The 18,986-nt window shown below is 46.0% G+C and overlaps 1 protein-coding gene across 2 annotated transcripts in view; it reads right to left on the bottom strand.

The window, feature by feature from the left end:
• The window catches only part of HKDC1 (hexokinase domain containing 1), a 50,247-nt gene extending 32,323 nt beyond the window's left edge, over positions 1–17,924 (bottom strand). For both annotated transcript variants that reach the window (XM_003409306.4, XM_023547025.2), the window contains exons 1-4: positions 17,236–17,924; positions 11,931–12,093; positions 2,803–2,951; positions 2,581–2,700 (exon numbers count right to left, since the gene is read on the bottom strand). In XM_003409306.4, coding sequence (XP_003409354.1) covers positions 2,581–2,700; positions 2,803–2,951; positions 11,931–12,093; positions 17,236–17,298 — 495 coding nt within the window. In that variant the 5' untranslated portion in view covers positions 17,299–17,924. The remainder of the gene's footprint in view (positions 1–2,580; positions 2,701–2,802; positions 2,952–11,930; positions 12,094–17,235) is intronic.
• Positions 17,925–18,986: the final 1,062 nt, after the last annotated feature.

The following is an 18,986-nucleotide window of genomic DNA, read 5'->3' as shown; positions in this document are numbered from 1 at the left end:
ATTGGCCCCTGACTCATGGCAATCCCATACACAATGGAACAAAATGCCTGTGCCATCCCTATGGGCTTGACCATCCTATGATCAGTTGAGGATCGAACTGTTGTGATCCATAGGGTTTTCACTGGCTGTTATTTGGAAGTAGATCATCAGGACTTTCTTTCTAGTCTGTCTTAGTTTGGAAGCTTTGCTGAAACCTGTGTAGCATCAGTGACAGACGGGTGGTGGCTGCACATGAGGTACACTGGCCAGAAATCAAATCCAGGTGTTATGGATTGAATTCTACCCCCCAAAATATGTGTTGTAAACCCTAACCTCTATGCCTGTTATGATCCCGTTTGAGAATGGGTTGTCTTTTTTATGTTAATGAGGCAGGATTAGTGTAAGATGTATCTTGAGTTAATTTCTTTTGAGATATAAAGGAGATTAAACAAGCAAGAGAAAGAAGTACAGATGGGGGAAGAGAGGTCCCAAGCCACATGAAGACTGCCCAGGAGCAGAAGCTCGAAGAGACAAGGACCTTCCTCCAGAGCCAACAGAGAGAGAAAGCCTTCCCCTAGAACCAGTACCCTGAATTCGGACTTCTAGCCTCCTAAACTGTGAGAAAGTAAATTTGTTTGTTAAAGCCATCCACTTGTGGTATTTCTGTTATAGCAGCACTAGACAACTAAGATACCAGGTCTTCCACACGGAGGGTGAGAATTCTGCCACTGAACCAGCACTGTCCCACATGAATATTAGCTGCAGAAATTTCATGCTTTAAGCGCATCTCCCTTGGCCTTCTCTAAGTGAATCACCCCAATTATTTTAACATTTCTTCAGAGGCCTTTTCTAGTAATTTAAACATATTTATTACTCTAATCTGAGTAGTTAGAAAAAGTATACCTGATGGTTAAAGGAGTAATTGCTGAAGAGTTAGGACACTTGGGTTCATGAAGCGTTGGGCAAGTCATTTAATCTGAGTATCAGTTTATTCACCTGTAAAATGGATATATCACTTCCCTGCTCCTCTCACAGGACTGAAAACACCTGATGTATATATTGTCAGGTGTCTTTCAGTTGGTTCCGACTCATAGTGACCCTGTAAGAGAGAGTAGAACTGCCCCATAGGGTTTCCAAGGAGTGGCTGGTGGATTTGAACTGCCGACTTTTTGGTTAGTAGCCGAGCTCTTAACCACTATGCCGCCAGGGCTCCACCTAGTATATAGTAGATATATATTATGTGTGCAGACTGAATGGTTTGCCAGGCCCATAAAACAAGATTACATGGTATTACCTTCTAGGAATCCCTTGGACACTTCAACTTAGAAAAATCATTCTCAATTTGCATTATCAATCATTTGCCTACAAATGGTGTTTCCCAAGAGTTTCATGTGGGAAATAACAAATAATCATAGAATTTTTCAGGTGAGAGGAACTTGGACGTTAAGAGACTTGCCCAAGGCTACACATTCAAGAGTGGCTGAACTCAAGCTCGAAAACTCCCCGACCACACTTCCTCCAGTAATCTCATCAGTTTATGGATAAGGAAAACGAGATTCAGAGAGGAAGGCGACTGACTACTCTAGGTCTCCTGTGAGTGAAGTATAAAATTTAACTAAGACATGGGTCTCTGATTCCCACCATCAACCAGGTTATTTTTTTTTTAACTTTACCACAGCGTTATCCTATGGCAGCTTTCTCTAACTTCTGCCTTCATAGCTTCACCTGGTAGGGAAGTAAGATCTGTAGGCTGGTCTCCCTGACCCTCTAACAAGAAAGGGTGTTAGGGACAAAGTGGGACCTCTGGGGGTGGTCTGAAGGTCATGACATAACCATCACCTGGCTGACATAACAGTATATGCAGTCGGAGATCAGTAGTCACCACCCCAGACAGGAGTGTTCTGAGAGACTTGACTAGACCATAACCCCCTGGTTCCAGAAAGCTTATTGTCCTTTTCCATGGTCCCTTGCGTACTTCCACAGATTTACATAAGATCAAGTTTACCTTCACCCTGTTTACAAACTGAAGAGCTGAGGCGCAGAGAGATGAATTACCTGAGGCTTATACCTGACAATGGCACAGCTGAGACTGTGTACGTTTCCGGCACCCTGACTGATCAATAACGTTTTCGCTCCAATGACCCCACCTCAATCCTTCTCGTAAGGGTTCACTGGAGAGATAAGATGTCTCAGCTTTATTCTAGTCAGCTATGTTAGTGGTTCAAACTGAAACTTGTTCAAAATGCAAAATTAGGGCCCCATGCCAGGCCCACTGATTAACAAACTCTGAGGTGGGGCCCAGCACTGTTTTAACCAGTCCCCAAGGGAATTCCCGTGCATACTAAGGTTTGAGAACCACTGAGCTATTCACTTTCTTGACCTGTTCCCATGTTAAGTATAAAAATCAAGGCACCTGGGTTAACAAGGTCTCCACCTCACATTTGTATCTCGTCATTTAAAAAAAAAAAAAAATTCCTATCGGGTACCCTGGGCCCTCCTGTTCCTAATCTCCCCCCCACCCCACAAGCCCACAACCTCCAACCCCAGACCTCATAATCCTGCTTGGCCTCCTCACCCTACCCCAGCCCTACACCAGCCTACCTCTTCCAATTTAGTCTGCCTGCAGGGGAACGAAAACGTTAGGCCAAGGGGAAATTTCTTATGCTTCAAATCTTTAGTCTTCATGAAATCGGCCAGACAATCAACTACGTATTCAAATAGCTGCAGAGAAGAGAAAGAAAAGGCACTGGGATGAGGCATGGGTGTTCATCAATGTGATGCCAAGGCCATCTCCACCTTCACGGGAGCTGCCTGCCCGGGTACCTCAGAGCCGTTCCCTCGGATAATTTCATTGGGCGTTGGGTAGAACTGACTCTCCATCTGGACATTTCGCTTCCCCTCTTCAGAGACTTGCACCTTCAATACTCGAAACTTGGATCCTCCAAGATCCAGGGAAAGAAACTCTCCCTTTTCTATTAAAAAAAAAAAAAAATCATCAATTGAAGCTCTGCATTAGAAGTTGCACATATAATAATCAGTTCCCATCAAGTTGATTTCAACTTGTATGTGTCAAAGTAGAAGTGGGCTCCATAGGGTTTTCAGTTTTGGGGAAGTAGGTCACCAAGCCTTTCTTTCAAGTTACCTCTGGGTGAATTCAAACCTCCAACCTTTCAGTTAGCAACTGAGTGATTTAACTGTTGGACATACAATAAATGTTATTAAACCTCAAAACCACACCATGTGCTTGGTATCATTCCCCACTTGCTTTTAGGCTCAAAGAAGCACAATAATTTATCCAAGTCCATGCAATAAAGGACAGAGCTGGGATGTGAAGCCAAATCTGTCTGACCTCACAGCCTGAGTCCTTCTCAATAGGCCAGGCTATAGGGAACAAGTGTGTTCACTTGGAGAAGACAAACTTGAACCCACTTCCTGCAAGTGGTATTAGAAATGGGCCTTGAGGGTGGGGCAGATTCTGTCACAGGGAAGAGAGGGAGATAACTTCTGGCATGGGGGAAATGTGGGTAAAGGCACAGAATAGAAGGCAGAAGGGCTCAATCTGATGGCAGGGGAGTTGTTGTTGTTAGGTGCTGTGGGGTCAGCTCCAACTCATAGCAGCCCTATGCACAACAGCACAAACCACTGCCTGGTCCTGAGCCATCCTCACAATCACTGTTACGCCTAAGCCCATTCTTGCAGCCACTGCATCAGTTCATCTTGTTGAGGGTCTTCCTCTTTTTGGCTGACCTTCTACTCTACCAAGCATGATGTCCTTCTCCAGGGACTGTTCCCTCCTGATAACATGTCCAAAGCATGTGAGATGAAGTCTCACCATCCTCCCTTCTATGGAGCATTCTGGGTGTACTTCCTCTAAGACAGATTTGTTTGTTCTTCTGGCAGACCATTCAATACTCTTCGCCAACACCATAATTCAAAGGCATCAGTTCTTCAGTCTTTCTTATTCATTGTCCAGCTTTCACATGCATATGAGGTGACTGAAAATACCTTGGCTTGGGTCAGGAGCACCTTAATCCTTAAAGTGACATCTTTGCTTTTTAACACTTTAAAGAGGTCTTTTGCAGCCGATTTGCCCAATGCAACGGGTCATTTGATTTCTTGATGCCTACTTCCATGAGTGTTGATTGTGAATCCAAGTAAAATGAAATCCTTGACAACTTCAATCTTTTCTCCACTTATCATGATGTTGCTTATCAGTCCGCTTGCAAGGATTTTTGTTTTCTTTATGTTGAGGCGCAATCCATACTGAAGGCTGTGGTCTTTGATCTTCATCCCACTAAAACCACTGCCGTCGAGTTGATTCTGACTCATAGCGACCCTAGAGGACATGATCTTCATCAGTAAGTGTTTAAAGTCCTCTTCACTTTCAGCAAGCAAGGTTGTATCATCTGGTAACCCCAGGTTGTTAATGAGTCTTCCTCTAGTCCTGATGCCCCATTCTTCTTCACATAGTACAGCTTCTCATATTATTTGCTCAGCATACAGATTGAATAACATGGTGAAAGCCTGCAATCCTGATGCACACCTTTCCTGACTTTAAATTAGGCAGTATCCCCTTGTTCTGTTCAAACGGCTGCCTCTTGGTCTAAGTACAGGTTCCTCATGTGCATAATTAAAGAGTTCTGGAGAGGCAGGGACCAAATGATGGCTTTTAAAATACCAAGGAAAGAAAACAGAAGAAGAATTGACGCAATTGAATTGAGGTGTTGGCAAGGAATATTGAAGATGCTGTGGACTGCCAGAAGAACAAATAAATCAGTCTTAGAAGAAATACAATCAAAATGTTCCTTAGAAGCGAGAATGGAGACTCTTTGGCTTACTTACTCTGGACATGTCATCAGGAAAGATCAATTTCTAGCGAAGGACATAATGTTTGGTAGAGGGTCAGTGAAAATGAAAGAAACCCTCAATGAGAAGGATTGACACAACAGGCACAACAATGGATTCAAACGTACCAACGAACCAACGATCCTAAAGATGGCACAAGACCAGGCAGCGCATTGTTCTGTTATACATGGGGCTGTCATGGGTCAGAGCTGACTCAGTGGCAACTAACAACAATACCGACAAGATGCCAAGGCTGTGTAACTTTAGGCCAGAACCACCTCCAAAGGAGAAAATGGAAATGGCAGAGCCTGACCTGACAGATGCTATTAATAAAAAAAGTGGAAGATGGGAGGGTAGAGAGGGTTAGAAACTGGCAAAACGGTCACGAAAGGAGAGACTGGAAGGAGGGAGCGGGCTGACGCATTAGGGGGAGAGTAAGTGGGAGTATGGAGTAAGGTGTATATAAGCCTATACGTGACAGACTGACTTGATTTGTAAACTTTCACTTAAAGCACAATAAAAATGACTTTTTTTTAAAAAGGGGAAATGAGACACATTTTGTGGTGAGACAGCCCACCCTCTCAACTTCTACTTGAACCCAGAGAGAATTCCTGCCCAGAACCCCAGCCAGGACCTTCGGTTCCTGCCACAGAGATGGGATGGGAAATCAGGTGTACAAATCCTGAAACAAGAAGCTTCTGTACAGAATCATCTGTGCCTGAAAAGGGGCCTCCTACAGCAGGCCTGCTTCATACCAACCAAAGCAATGTGTAAGGGAAACTCCATGCCTATAACCCCAGATGCCTAAGTGACCCCAGCCACAGCTACCTGGATCTAAGGGGCCAGTAGGATTCACTCCATGTGAGAGGTGAAAAAAAAAGGCAAAACAGGGGGGAGTTGCTAGAAGGTAGTAAAAACTGGAACAAAAAGGTCCCAGAAAACAGAGGTCAGCTGGGCTGCCACAGTGGCCACAAGCAGGCTGACACCACGGGGAGGAAACTCTGAGTTCCAGTCCCTCATGGCCTCAGGTCCCCTCTGTCTCCCTTTTTGCTCCATATGTCCCCACACAACAAACCTCCTTTCCTTAAACTGGCTTGAGTGGGTCTCTCTTCCAGGCAACCAAAAAGCTAGAGGCAAGGCCTCCGGATCACTCAGAACCATGTTCTCCAAACTTCAATGAGAATCTCTCCAGGATCTTGCTAAAATGCAGATTGTGATTCAGTGGAGATGGGGCCCGTGATTCTGCATTTCCCACAAGCTCCAGGGGCTGCTGCTGCTTTGAGAACCACAGTTGGAGTAACAAAGGTTTCAAGTCTTCATATACAAATCCAGCCAGCGTATTCTTCTGTTTTTGTGGAGACATCTAGAAATAAAAATTCTTATCTTTCTAAATCAGCCTGAAAGGAGCCTGATGGAGCTGTTTTTGTTTGGTGAGAGAAACCAGGGACCTAATCCTATGCAGGAGCCCTGGTGGTACAGTGGTTAAGAGCTTGGCTTGCCTGCTATCTTAGTTATGTAGTGCTGCTATAACAGAAATACCGCAAATGGGTGGCTTCAACAAACAGAAGTTTATTCTCTCAGGGTCTAATAGGCTAGAAGTCCAAATTCAGGGTGTCAGCTCCAGGGGAAGGCTTTCTGTCTCTGTCAGCTCTGGAGGAAGGTCCTTAACATCAATCTTCCCTTGGACTAGGAGCTTCTAAGAGCAGGGACCCTGGGTCCAAAGGATGCTCTCTTCTCCTGGCACTACTTTCTTGGTGGTATGAGTTTCCCCTGTCTCTCTGCTTACATTTCTCTTTTATATCTCAAAAGAGATTGGCTGAAGACACAATCTAATCTTACAGATTGAGTGCTGCCTCATTAACTTAACTGTTGCTAATCCCATTTCATGAACATCATAGAGACAGAATTTACAACACAGGAAAATCACATCAGATGACAAAATGGAGGACAATCATACAATACCGGGAATCATGGCTAGACAAGTTGGCAGACATTTTTGGAGGACACAGTTCAATCCATGACAGCTGCTAACCAAAAGGTCAGCAGTTCAGATCCACCAGCCACTCCTTGGAAACCCTACGGGGCAGTTCTACTCTGTCCTATAGGGTCACTATGAGTCGGAATCAACTTGATGGCAACAAGTTTTAATCCTATGCAATTTTTATGAAGCGCTTGTTATGTACCAAGCAGGAGATGCTTTCGTACATATTATCTCATTGCATAGGAAGTCGGGTAGCTCACACGATTCATGTTCATTTACTGAGCTCTTACTATGTGCCAAGTAGTGTGCCAGGTACCCAGGGATGCAAAGATAGAAGACCGCGGGCTCCTTGAGGAGTCTATCAGGGATAACCCCATTGCCACTGAGTCAATTCCAACTCATAGTGACCCTATTTCAAGGTTAAAGGTAAGTAAAGAAGTACAGGGAAGGGCCTCGAAATCAGAGTCAAAGGCAGATCCCCAGAGGAGGTGATACAGAGCTGAGTGTTGAAGGATGAGAGGAAGTTAGCCAGACAGGAGAGAGCCATGTCGCAGGGAGAGGAGTACACGAGCAAAGCAATGGGGCGGGGGGTGGGGCGGGGAGGCAAGAGAGAGGATGGATGTTCGTACTTTGAGACAGGAGGCAGGCTGTGACAGGAATTGGGCTAGAAAGTAGTCTCCATTTAAATTTGGAAGAATCTAGAAAAGGCATCCACCACCCGCCTCCAAGGAGCTTGAGCTTTATCCAGGTGGGGGGAAGCCACAGAGAGAGTCTCAGCAAGGGAGTGCCAAGATCTGATTGAGATTTTGGCAAAGTGCCGCTGGCACCAACCAGGGATGGAATGGAAGGTTACTGCAATCCAGACTGGAGGTGACCCACTGTGGCCAGGCATGAAAACGTTCCTTCCTCTGGCTGCCAGCACCATTATCACTGAACAAACTCCTCACTCCCCCAGGGAGACTCAAATGCTATTTCATGGACACCACATCGTGTGACCCCTTCAGTGGCTCTGACCCCAGAGAAGGGACTCATTGGACCCTGGGAAAGGGCTTCCCAGAGAGAAGGAGGGCCACAGTCGCAGGAGGGCCCTCAGGGTCTTTAAAGCAATTGTTAGAAAAACGACTTCCCAAGAGGGTGAGTCTTAGTGTAGACCACTGGGCCATCAGCTGGCCCTGGGCTGACTACCTGGGGGTCCCCAGGCTCACACTTAAGGGACCCTGCCTAGAGAGAAAGGTCAAGAAGAGAGCCGGCTGGCTTTCTTTTGGGAGGCCTGTGAAATCACAATCACGTGATGAGTGTTCCTGTTCACCTTCCCTCCCTGACTAGTAAAGGAGAAGGCACAAATTACGACCCAATTCTTTTAAAGCACTTGACCCTAATTAGATGGGGTAGCCGTGGTTCAGTGGTAGAATTCTTCCCTTCCATGTGGGAGGCCAGGGTTCAATTTCTGGCTGATGCACCTCACACGCAGTCACTACCCATCTGTCAGTGTCATGTTGCTATAATGCTCAACAGGTTTCAGTGGGGCTTCCAGACTGAGATGGACGAGGAAGAAAGGCCTGGTGATCTACTTCTGAAAATTAGCCAATGAAAACCCTGTGGATCACAACGGTCCCATCTGCAACTAATCATTGGGATGAGTTGAAATCGACTCAACAGCAATGGGTATGGGTTTGGGTTTTGGTTTGGTTTGGTGTAGGACCAGGCAGCATTTAGTTCTGTCATGCATGGGGTTGTCATGAGTCTGGGGGCTACTTGAGGGCAACTAACAATGACAACGACCCTAGCTGAAAACAGTCAATCACAGCTCCTGTACTAAAAGACTGGGAGTAACTAAGGCTCAAGCTGGCTACTCACTGTCAGGTAAATTCAAATAAAAGCAGGAGGTGAATTCAGAGGATTTCTCTGAAGACTGTGTATACGTTTCTGAAATTGAAGCCTCAAGGAATTGTTTCTGTTAGGTGTCATAGCGTTGATTTCAATTCAAAGCAACCCAATGTGACAAAATAGAACTTCCCTATAGGGTTTTCTAGGCTGTGATCTTCAAGGAGTAAATCAGCACGTCTTTCTCCTGCAGAGCTGCAGCGTGGGCTGAACCTTTCAGTTAGCAGCCGAGCACGTAACCATTGCTTTAGCAGAATGCATTCTCAAGGAATTAGCAGAGTTTTTTTGTTAGTAAACATGAAATTACATCACCGGCCCACAAGAGCTCTGAAGGACTTGGGGCAACATTTTAGAGATTTCAAAGCACTCCATCCACGTGACTTCATCTGATCCTAACAACCCTGCAGGTTGGCGGGACAAACTGACCACAGCCTCTTTACTGATGAGGACAGGAGCCCCAGTGGTCCTAGAAGTTGCTAAGGACACCTGGCTAGTTAGGCCTCTGGGCCCAGGGAGCTTGTTATAGATTGAATTTTGTCCTCCCAAAAAATGTGTGTCAACTTGGCTGGTTCAAGATTCCCAGTATTGTGTGATTGTCCACCATTTTGCCATCTGATGTGATTTTCCTATGTGTTATAAATCTTACCTCTGTGATGTTAATGAGGTGGGAGCAGCAGAAGTTATATTAATTAGGTAGGACTCAATCTACAAGATATGTTGTGTTTTAAGTTAATCTCTTTTGAGATATAAAACACAGAAGCAAGCAGAGACATGGGGACCTCATACCACCAAGGAACAAGAGCCAGGAGAATAGCATGTCCTTTGGACCTTGGGTCTCTGCACTGAGAACGCTCCTAAATCAGGGGAAGATTGATGATAAGGACCTTCCTCCAGAGCCAACAGACAGAGAAAGCCTTCCCCTGGAGCTAACACCCTGAATTTGGACTTCTATTTTACTAGACTATGAGAAACCAAATTTCTGTTTGTTGAAGCCATCTACTTGTGGTATTTCTGTTATAACAGCACTAGATAACTGAGAGACCTCATGCACAATGAGAGGGTCTGAGGTGACAGCGAAGAAAGGCACTGGTGTCTCCCAGCCTGAGGAGGAGCTAGTTTCAAAAATGTTGTCAGTTTGACTTCCAAACCATCCTGAAGCAGCCAGGGTAAGGAAGGCACGTCCTGCCCCTGCAGGCTCCAGACTATCAAAGGTCACTTATGCTAGCTTCTGAGGACCTGCCTTCTCCCTATCTGGAGAAGGAGCCACAGCACAGGAAGCCAGGAGGACTTAGCCCTGGTGCCACCCCCCCCCCCCCCCCGCCACCACACACACACCCCATGAGTCAGGGAACAGATGTTGACTCAACTACTTCCTCGGAATGGCCCTGGATGACCCCATCAAGGACAACAGTGCCCTGAACACAAATGTCAGCAAGCAGAGTCAGGGATCAAGGCAAGATTTCAAAGCAGAACCATCTTTCCCCAAAGTTATGTTCCTCCACAGTAGCTCACTGCCCACCCCATACACTCACTCACCAGGGAGGAAACAAAGCTTTCCCATCACATTTTCCCAGGGACCTCACAACCAGCAGAACCAAGCAACTTTTGACTCACACATTGCCCCAGAGGAACCCAGAAAGTGTCTAATCCAATTGAGGTCCCCTAAAAGCTCCCCAAACTTTAGTCCTTGCTCCTTCAAGAGTCCCAAACCTTGTGCAGCTTGATTTGGGTGCTGGGACCCTGATGTTGGGGAAGCTCCTGGGTCTACAGTGCTTTCTTCTGACCTGGGGTAACAGCTACACCACAGGATTCTTTTGGGGGTTTTGTATGACAATGAGTCGCTGGCAAGCAATAGCTACAGTAGGTGTTCAGTAAATATTAGTTCCGTTCCCTCTGATGGCTTTGCCTAGAGGCTAAGAATGGAACAATTGGCTGGGACTTCATAGATCCCCTCTAGAAGGTTCTAGACTGTGGTAGGCAAAATAATGGCCCAGCAAAATGTCCATGTCTTAATCCCTGGATCCTGTGAGTATGTCAGGTTACACAACAAAGTGGAATCAAAGTTGCAGATGGAATTAAGGCTGCTAATCAGCTGAATTTAAAATTGGGAGAACCCTGGTGGCGTAGTGGTTAAATGCTACGGTTGCTAACCAAAAGGTCGGCAGTTCGAATCTGCCAGGCGCTCCTTGGAAACTCTATGGGGCAGTTCTACTCTGTCCTATAGGGTCACTATGAGTCGGAATCAACTCGACGGCACTGGGTTAATTTTTTTTTTGGGGGGGGGTATCAGGGAAGGTGGAATAGTCAGAGAGAGATTGGCAGATGCTATACTGCTAGGTTTGAAGATAGAGGAAGGGGCCACGAGCTAAGGAAGGCAGGCAGCCTATAGAAACTGGACAAGGTGAGGAAACAGATTCTTCCCTAAAGCCTCTAAAATGAACGCACCCCTGCCAACAGAGGCAATTTAGGCCACTGAGACACATTTTGGACTTCTGGCCTCCAGAACTGTAAGACAATAAGTTTGTGTTGTTTTAAGTCACTAAATTTGTGATAATTTGTTACAGCAGAAATAGGGAGTAAACACAAAGGCCAACCTACCCATTTTACAGATGAAGAAACTGAGGATAAACACTTGCCTAAGGTCACTGAGGCAAACTAGAACTCAGGTTCTTTTCTACTATATCACGCTTCATTTCACAATTTACTATCCATAACATAGAACCTACAGGCCTAGGGATGCAATGCCGTTTATGATTCATTCAACAAATATTTGAGGACCTAGTATGCATTAGACATTATACTAGGTGCCCAGAACACTGTGGAGAATAAGACACAGACCTGCCCTCGCGAAGCTACTGGCCCAGTGGAGAGACTCTCGCACACAAACTTAGGGTGATGGTGCTGACAAGCATCTAGCCCAGCGTGGGAATGCTTCCAGATGGAGGCAGTAATCTCTACATTGGATAAAAAAGCTAAGCTGGTGTTCATCAGGGGAAGAATGCTCTAGAAGGAGAGGGAACAGAGTGTGTGTGGCCAAGGTGGGCAGAGAGAAAGCAAGATACATTTGTCTGTGGAGCCCAGAGGTATTCTGCTAAAGCATAGAGAGCCAGGGAGAGTGGGGAGGAGAATGTGGAGAGAAGCCTGGAGAGGTAAGCCAGGGTCCAGGAGCGAACTTCAGGTGCCCCCCAGCCAAGAGGAAACTGCAGGGATCAGGGTCCCTGGCAGCCCCAGTCCCACTCACCGGAGCCATCTGGAATAGCCCTGACGAAGGTGGGCAGCATCTTCACTGAGGCTGTGGGGTTGGTGTCCTTCCCCAAGCCCTTCTCCATCTCGGCCTGGAACCGTGCCATGATATCCAGAAGGGTCTCATCAGACAGCCTCATGTGATACAGGAACCTGTCCACCTAGAACAGACGCCAGGAACCAGGGCTGGCTGTGGGGCACTTGCCCTCCAGTCAAAGCCATAAGCTCCCTTCCCACACCCAACATGAAGCTGCACTCCTGAATCAGGGTACAGGCTCCCTGCCTGACCCCTCATCAAGCTGGGAACAAGGTGGGGAGTTGGGAGAACAGAATGGAATGAACAGCTGTTGAGGTGGGGGTTTATGACCTTCTCTGGAGTATAAGCTTGGAGGAAGAAAGGACCTCTCCATTTTTCTGTGGGGCAATGAAGAGGCAGATGCTACGGACTCAGGGTTTCTAATTCTCGGTACAGGCCCCCACCATCATCTCCGCTGGAAAAGACTAGCTATAGTTTGACTCTTAGGCTCCTACACTTGGATGGTTTCCTTTGTCTGATGATGAATATATACACCCAAACACGTTCCCCTTAGTTCAATGGCTGCCAGGAAACTCAAAGCTAAATTCCTTTTCCAACTGCAATCTCTAAAATCTAGCCCTTTAAATTTTCATTCTGTTTTTAACTGAGGTTGTTTCAACTTAAATCAAAGCCAAACCTGTTGCCCTCGAGTTGATTCTGACTCATAACAACCCTGTTTATGTTTGAATTTAGATGAAGTTCAATTTCTAAGGCCAACTTAAATTGCTAATGGGAATGAAGCAATGTCACTCAAATACATAAAATCCCATTGCTGTCGAGTCAATTCCGACTCATAGTGACCCTATAGGACAGAGTAGAACTGCCTCATAGAGTTTCCAAGAAACGCCTGGTACATTTGAACTGCCGACCTTTTGGTTGGCAGCCATAGCTCTTAACCACTGCAACGCCAGGGTTCCCCCCCAAATACATAAAAGTAAACCAGGAAACTAGGCCAAAGGACCACTGCCACAGTGGAGGGAAGTTATAACAATTACTATGGGTGTGCTCAGTCCACTTGAAGGTAATGTCACATCAAAAATGGCAGAAAAATTCCCACCCCCATGCTAATGTTGATGGTGGCAGCCTGGACTGCCTAGGCTTACTGGGTGGTGGCAGCCTGGACTGCCTAGGCTTACTGGGAAGACACGGTGATGGATGATGGGTAGGACAGGAGAAGGCAGAGTGGGGTGTGTGCCATGTACTTGCTGTCCCTGCTTTATATTCGCTGACAGCGGCCTCCACCCACCCAGGTTACAGGGAGGCTGGACACAAAACACTTTCCTGTAGGAAGTACACTCCCACATTTATCCAAGGCTAAGAGCACTGGCTGCAGGCTCCAGAGAGCTTCAGTGTATGTCAATCATCTAATCTTCCAACATCCCTTTGAAACAGCTGGGTGAAGCCAATACTATTGTCCTTAATTTAGAGATGGGGGCCCCTGGGTGGTGCAGATGGTCCATGTGCTTGGCTGCTAACCGAAAGGCTGGAGGTTCAAGTCCACACAGGGGTGACTTGGAAGAAAGACATGGTGATCTATTTCCAAAATATCAGTCATTGAAAACTATACAGAGCACGGTTCTACTCTGACATACCCAGGGCCGCCATGCATTGGAGTCGACTTGATGGCAACTGGCTGCTTAAAGATGAGGGATCTGAGGCTCAGAGCCGTTGAGTATCAGTAAGCAGAGCTGCTGTTAAGTGGCAGAAGTGGGACAATAACACAGTCTCTAGACTCCTTGTCCTCACTGCCTGGTTCGGTCCACAGCTCTGTGTGGGATTCATAAGTCCAACAGACAAATTGTATCAAAAGTGCAGTCTCCACATCGCCCATACCATATTCAGGTGCCCAATCAGGCCTCAGAGATCAGGAAGAACCAGGTCAGTCTGGGGCCAATACAGAGACCCAAGCCAGAGAAATGCACAAGTCTCAGGGACTTTGAGGCCAGAGGAAACCCATCAAAGAGCCATTACAAGACGCCGTTAACAATTGGGCTTTGAGCAGATTGAAGAGAATAAGATGTAACCAGGTCATGCTTCATTACAGGCCTCCTGATCATCCGGAGTCTGATTCTGACTAATTGGTTGGCACAGCCACACACAAATGGAGAAAACGGCACAAGCAATTGGAGGTTGGGAAGGGAAGGATGCCCTACATGGGAACAGGCTTGATCCTGCATCACCTCAGCCCCTCGGACAGTGCTGCTGAACCAGTTGGGTTTTGCTCAGGTCCCAGGTGGAAAGAGCTTCTATGTAAGTAATGGTTGTGGCCCTGGGGGGCTACTCGTGAGCTGCAGTTTAACAGAGTCACTCAGGACCTTGAGTTGCTGCTGCTGTTTCAGTAAGTTAAAGTTATGACATGAAGAGTGCCAATTTAGCAACAGTTCCTGGCTTATTCTGTCTCTTCCACAGCACTTCCTACAGTATCTAGAATAGAAGAGTGAATCATATGCTGGGGCAAAAAAAGAAAAAAAAAAAAGCTATATTTTAAATCCAAACAGGTGATTTGGGGCACGTGGAAGCAGGGACATACATCCTGGGCACTAAGAGAAGACGCCTGTGTTATAGAAAGCCAAGGCCACTTTTGGAGTGGACCTAACAATTTTTTCACAAACCATAGCATGAATTATCTTCTACACAAGAGAGCCAGCGTGCAGCACATTTAACTTAGGAACCACAAATTCAATAAGTTGAAGTTCAGAGCTGTTGAATTACAGAAGGTGGGAGCGGGAAGGTGCCTTAGAGATCACTCAGTCCCAAGGTCTCACATTATGAATCAAGAGTCATAAAAAGGTTCATCTCTTTGACCCAGCAATTTTACTTCCGGGAATCTATCTCAGGAAATAATCCTAAATATGGAGAACATTAGGTATACATGATTTTTTTTTATCATAGCAGTATTTTAATTGCAAAAAAAAGTTTTTGGAAGTAACCACAACATCCAACAAGAGGGAAAAGGGTTAAATAAATTATGATATATTCACTTGATTGGAGGTTAGGAAGACATTAAAATGATAACCATAAAGATAATGAATAAATGTAGATTAAGTGGTTACAACACAATAACAACTGTATGCATATTATAAGTACACTGTAAAAACATATGCCGTGAAAAAAGACTATGAGAACTTCTAAGAGCAAATGTGACTGTGTTTGTGAGAGGGGTAGCTTTATGGAGAATGTTTCCACTTTTCGTAATGCTGACTTACTAAACTGTAAAAAAATACACATTTAAAAACCCAACCAGTCCTTCTCTTAAGAACAAGCAATCCATAGGTCAGTGACCTGTCCTGGCCCAAGGCTGTCAATAGGCCAAATAATGTCAATATGCAGAATTAGAAAAGAAACTGTCTGAGTGGCTTCTCTTTTCTTTCTTTCTGTCCTTTCTTCTTTCTTTTTGTTGTTTTAATGGTGGTTTGCTTTCTCAGATTGACCCAGGGTCTGAGTAGTAACCTTCACAGGCAAGAATGGCCTAGGATCTTGACAACTATAGAAGCAGGAAGCACATAAACTAAGCAGGGAACTGGCTACCTGCCTTTTGACCAGGTGTGTTTTCACCAAGTGGAGGAGTGAACGAGTGTAGTGTTCTCAGAACCCGTGAGTCATCTCAGCAGCCTATAAACCAGCCTCCCACACTATCCCCAAGCTCCGTTGGGTCACCTGCTTAAGGTGGTGACAGGATGTTTCCTCATCACCAGCGTTCTTGCCTCGCATGGGCGGGCGGGTGTGGGGAGGAGCAGTGTCAGCTTCAAGCACGGACAAAGGACCCGGAACAGATCAGGGGACTGCATTTCCAAAGGGGCCTCCTGAGCCTGCACCTCGGCTAGTGGACAAGCACGTCCGGCCTGATTCCAGGGCGTGACAAAAGATTAACCACCACAAAGGGGCCCGAGGAAAGGAAATGGGTTTGGAGAACCAGAGGTGCCAAGGTTTTACAGACCCTTCCTTGGGGGCTGGAGAGACAATGTGTAAGCTGCAGCTTTCCCAAAGGCGGGGATTATGTGAGTCAAGTTCCTTCTCAAGCGGTGCTGTATAGAGCTTCCCCCGCCCTCCATAGCCAGTAGAGGGCTCCGTGAATCTAATCAACACAGGAAACCTGATCAACTGGTAATATTTTTACATTTCCGGAAACCTCTAACCCAACTCTTACTAACAGAAATTTCATGGACTTTATCCCACCAAACTCAAGAGGGCGGTAAGGGCCACGCTTCCCCTCAGTTTGAAAAGCAGGCGGCATCAGGGCACAGTAGAATGTGGAGGAGGAGTCAGCCGGAAGTGGTTTGATCCTCGTTCTCCCTTCAATACCTGGGTGACCCTGGCCAAGTCCTCTTCCGGGAGGACTTGTGTTATCTGTAAATTGAGAGACGCTACATGCCCGGGGCCCTGATGCTGGCAGCCAGCCCCTCAGGCCAGGGTGGCAGGCTTGGCACCTTCAAGGCTGCAGGAGAGAATCCTGGTATGCCCCCAGCGTAGCCCTGGCAACTTTTAATCAGCCCACTTTGAAATGAATTTTGGAGACAGGCTTCTTGGGCACAGTGACGAAACAACGCACACCGTTCATAGCATACCCTTGGCAAATACCAAAAGTAAAAACCAAACCCGATGCTTCAGAGCAGAACTGTGCTCCATAGGGATTTCTCTGTTGTAATCTTTAGGGAAGTAGATCACCAGGCCCTTCTTCCACAGTACTACTGGGTAGGTTCAAACTTCGAGCCCTTAGGTTAGTAGCTGAGTACTTCCCAGGGACCCTTACCGTAGGCAAATAGCATGTGCCAATAATAAATACTACAATTATTGTACGTTAAAACTCACACCCCTCTTAGTGCCCATATTTATAGTCTCTCAAATGCATGAAGAACCAGATCTGCTTCAAACGTTTCTTAAAACTCCTTTAAACATGACTCTCCTGTCCTTTGTAGCAAACATCCCTTACATTACATCAAACACTCTTCCCATTTCCTAAAGACCTTCTCCTCAGCCCCTTCGGTATCTGGTATCTGCAAGGAAGTTCTGCGTAAAACGCAAGGCTCAGGACAGCAACACAACGCCCAGCGGTGCAGGAGAGTTACTTCCTCTTCCCCTTGTACGAATTTTTTACTGGCCTCGTGCTTCCTGTATCTTTTATAATAAAAAAAAATAAGCTCTCTTAAATCCTTTTTGACGTAGGCAGGGTGTCAGATTTGTCAGTGAAGACAGAACCAGGCATCCCTCGGCTTTGCTGAGTCCTTACCTTCTTGATCTGGTCCTCCTTCAGCTTGGTGAAGTAAAATGCCATCAAGTGTACCGCGAACATTTTTCCTACGTTTGGTTTCTCTGGAGATGAGTAGGTATTTCTGTGCAGTGTTTACCCCCAGGTCTCAGTCGTGCCTGGCATGTCCAGTTCAGGCTGAGAGACCTCCTGGGGAACTAGGTGTTGCAGACTAAATACCTCCAGCTTGCTTAGTTCAATGATTAAACTTCGCCCCCTCTCCCTGGTCCCTCCCTCCAGCATGCTCTTAATTGTCTAATAGGAAGCTCTGGATGGTAGCTGAGGGTTAGCTAGGGGGAGGCGGGGAATTGATGAGTTGCTTGTCTTTTGAGAATCGGGTGCCACAAATTCTCATTGCTAAGCAACTCTCAAGCCTGTGCCCCCTCAAGCCCACTCAGCCGAGGAAAATCTTCTCTCTGAGAACTTGGGCGCTAAACAAAGGCAACTTTCAACTGCCTGAGCTGCTCTGCAAATTTCCAGTCCCTCGGCTTTTGTCTTCAGTTCTTTTCTCCTCAGCCCAGGGATACAACTACCTGACTCCCTGCGCCTGTGTAGCTCTGTCTTAATTAAGACTAAATATTGCCCCAGTCAGGGAGATTTCTACAGTGTTGGAGGAAATTCCTCCATTTGTGACCAATAGGATCTCTTAGCTAATAGCCTATGGTGATGGTAAAGAATCGATAAAGGTTTAATATTCACAAAGCCTTTCACACGTAGTGACCCAGAAAAAAATATGCATGAGGAGGAATGAAAGGAAGTCCCAGAGCTTACTGCGAAGTTGCTTTTTTTTTTTTAGGAGGGAAGAATTAAAGTTACAGATGAGAAATGTCTCAGGCCACTCACATATTTGGTTTGCTCACTTACCGCACCCATACTTAGTGAAGAGAAGGACCCAGAAAGGGGGCCAGTGTGCAGATTCGATAGACCCTGGGCTCTTCCCACAGTCATTGGTTGGCTCACAAAATCAAAACAACCACCACAGTGTTCACAACAACGGCTAACATGAAATGAGTACTTATTATTCCCATTTTATAGATGAGAAAACTGAGGCCTAGAAACGTTGACTTACTCAAAAGCTTATAAGTGATACAGTGAGGAATCAAACCCAGGAGTCTGATTCCAGAACCCAGATCTTAACCAATACACAGTACTGCCTCTCAAACTCTTCTTTCTCCATGCAATAGGTATCCAGCTGATAACCATTCATAAGAGCAGCATTCTGTTGGGTTATTGTTAAGAATTTCAACTATTTGGAAAACCAAATACAGAGTTATTCATTTCAAGGGGGTATTCACAGGGGCTGGGGGAGCGAATTAAGAAATTCCTGATCATAACGTCCCAAATACTAATCAAATGCTTCCTAAAGTTAGTAACCAACCAGATGCTAATGAATGTCTGCTGAGCATCCCAGTGTTTCCAGTCCCTACAGGGCACCTGCTCTTCAACATAAGGGGGTGGGGTTGCTTGCCTGGTCAGTTTATCTGCCTCAGCTCTGCTTGCTTTTCTATTGCACAGTCTCATTAATCGAACTGATTACCAAATGATTGTCTGGTGAGAGAACCTTTAACAGCTGCCTCTTCAGAACCCACTGATACTCCAGTCCGTGCCCTTGACCCATCCATCACATGGCTGAGTGGTCTGATATTGGGAGTCTAGCTTAGGCCCACAATGCAGGGGGTACTTGATTAAAATTACCCCAGATTCTTTTCTGAGATTGATAGAAAACTGTCTCC

The sequence above is a fragment of the Loxodonta africana genome, chromosome 16 (genome assembly GCF_030014295.1).
Source record: "Loxodonta africana isolate mLoxAfr1 chromosome 16, mLoxAfr1.hap2, whole genome shotgun sequence".
In the NCBI taxonomy this organism is placed as follows: Eukaryota; Metazoa; Chordata; class Mammalia; order Proboscidea; family Elephantidae; genus Loxodonta; species Loxodonta africana.
This window is presented reverse-complemented; position numbering and strand designations above follow the sequence as displayed.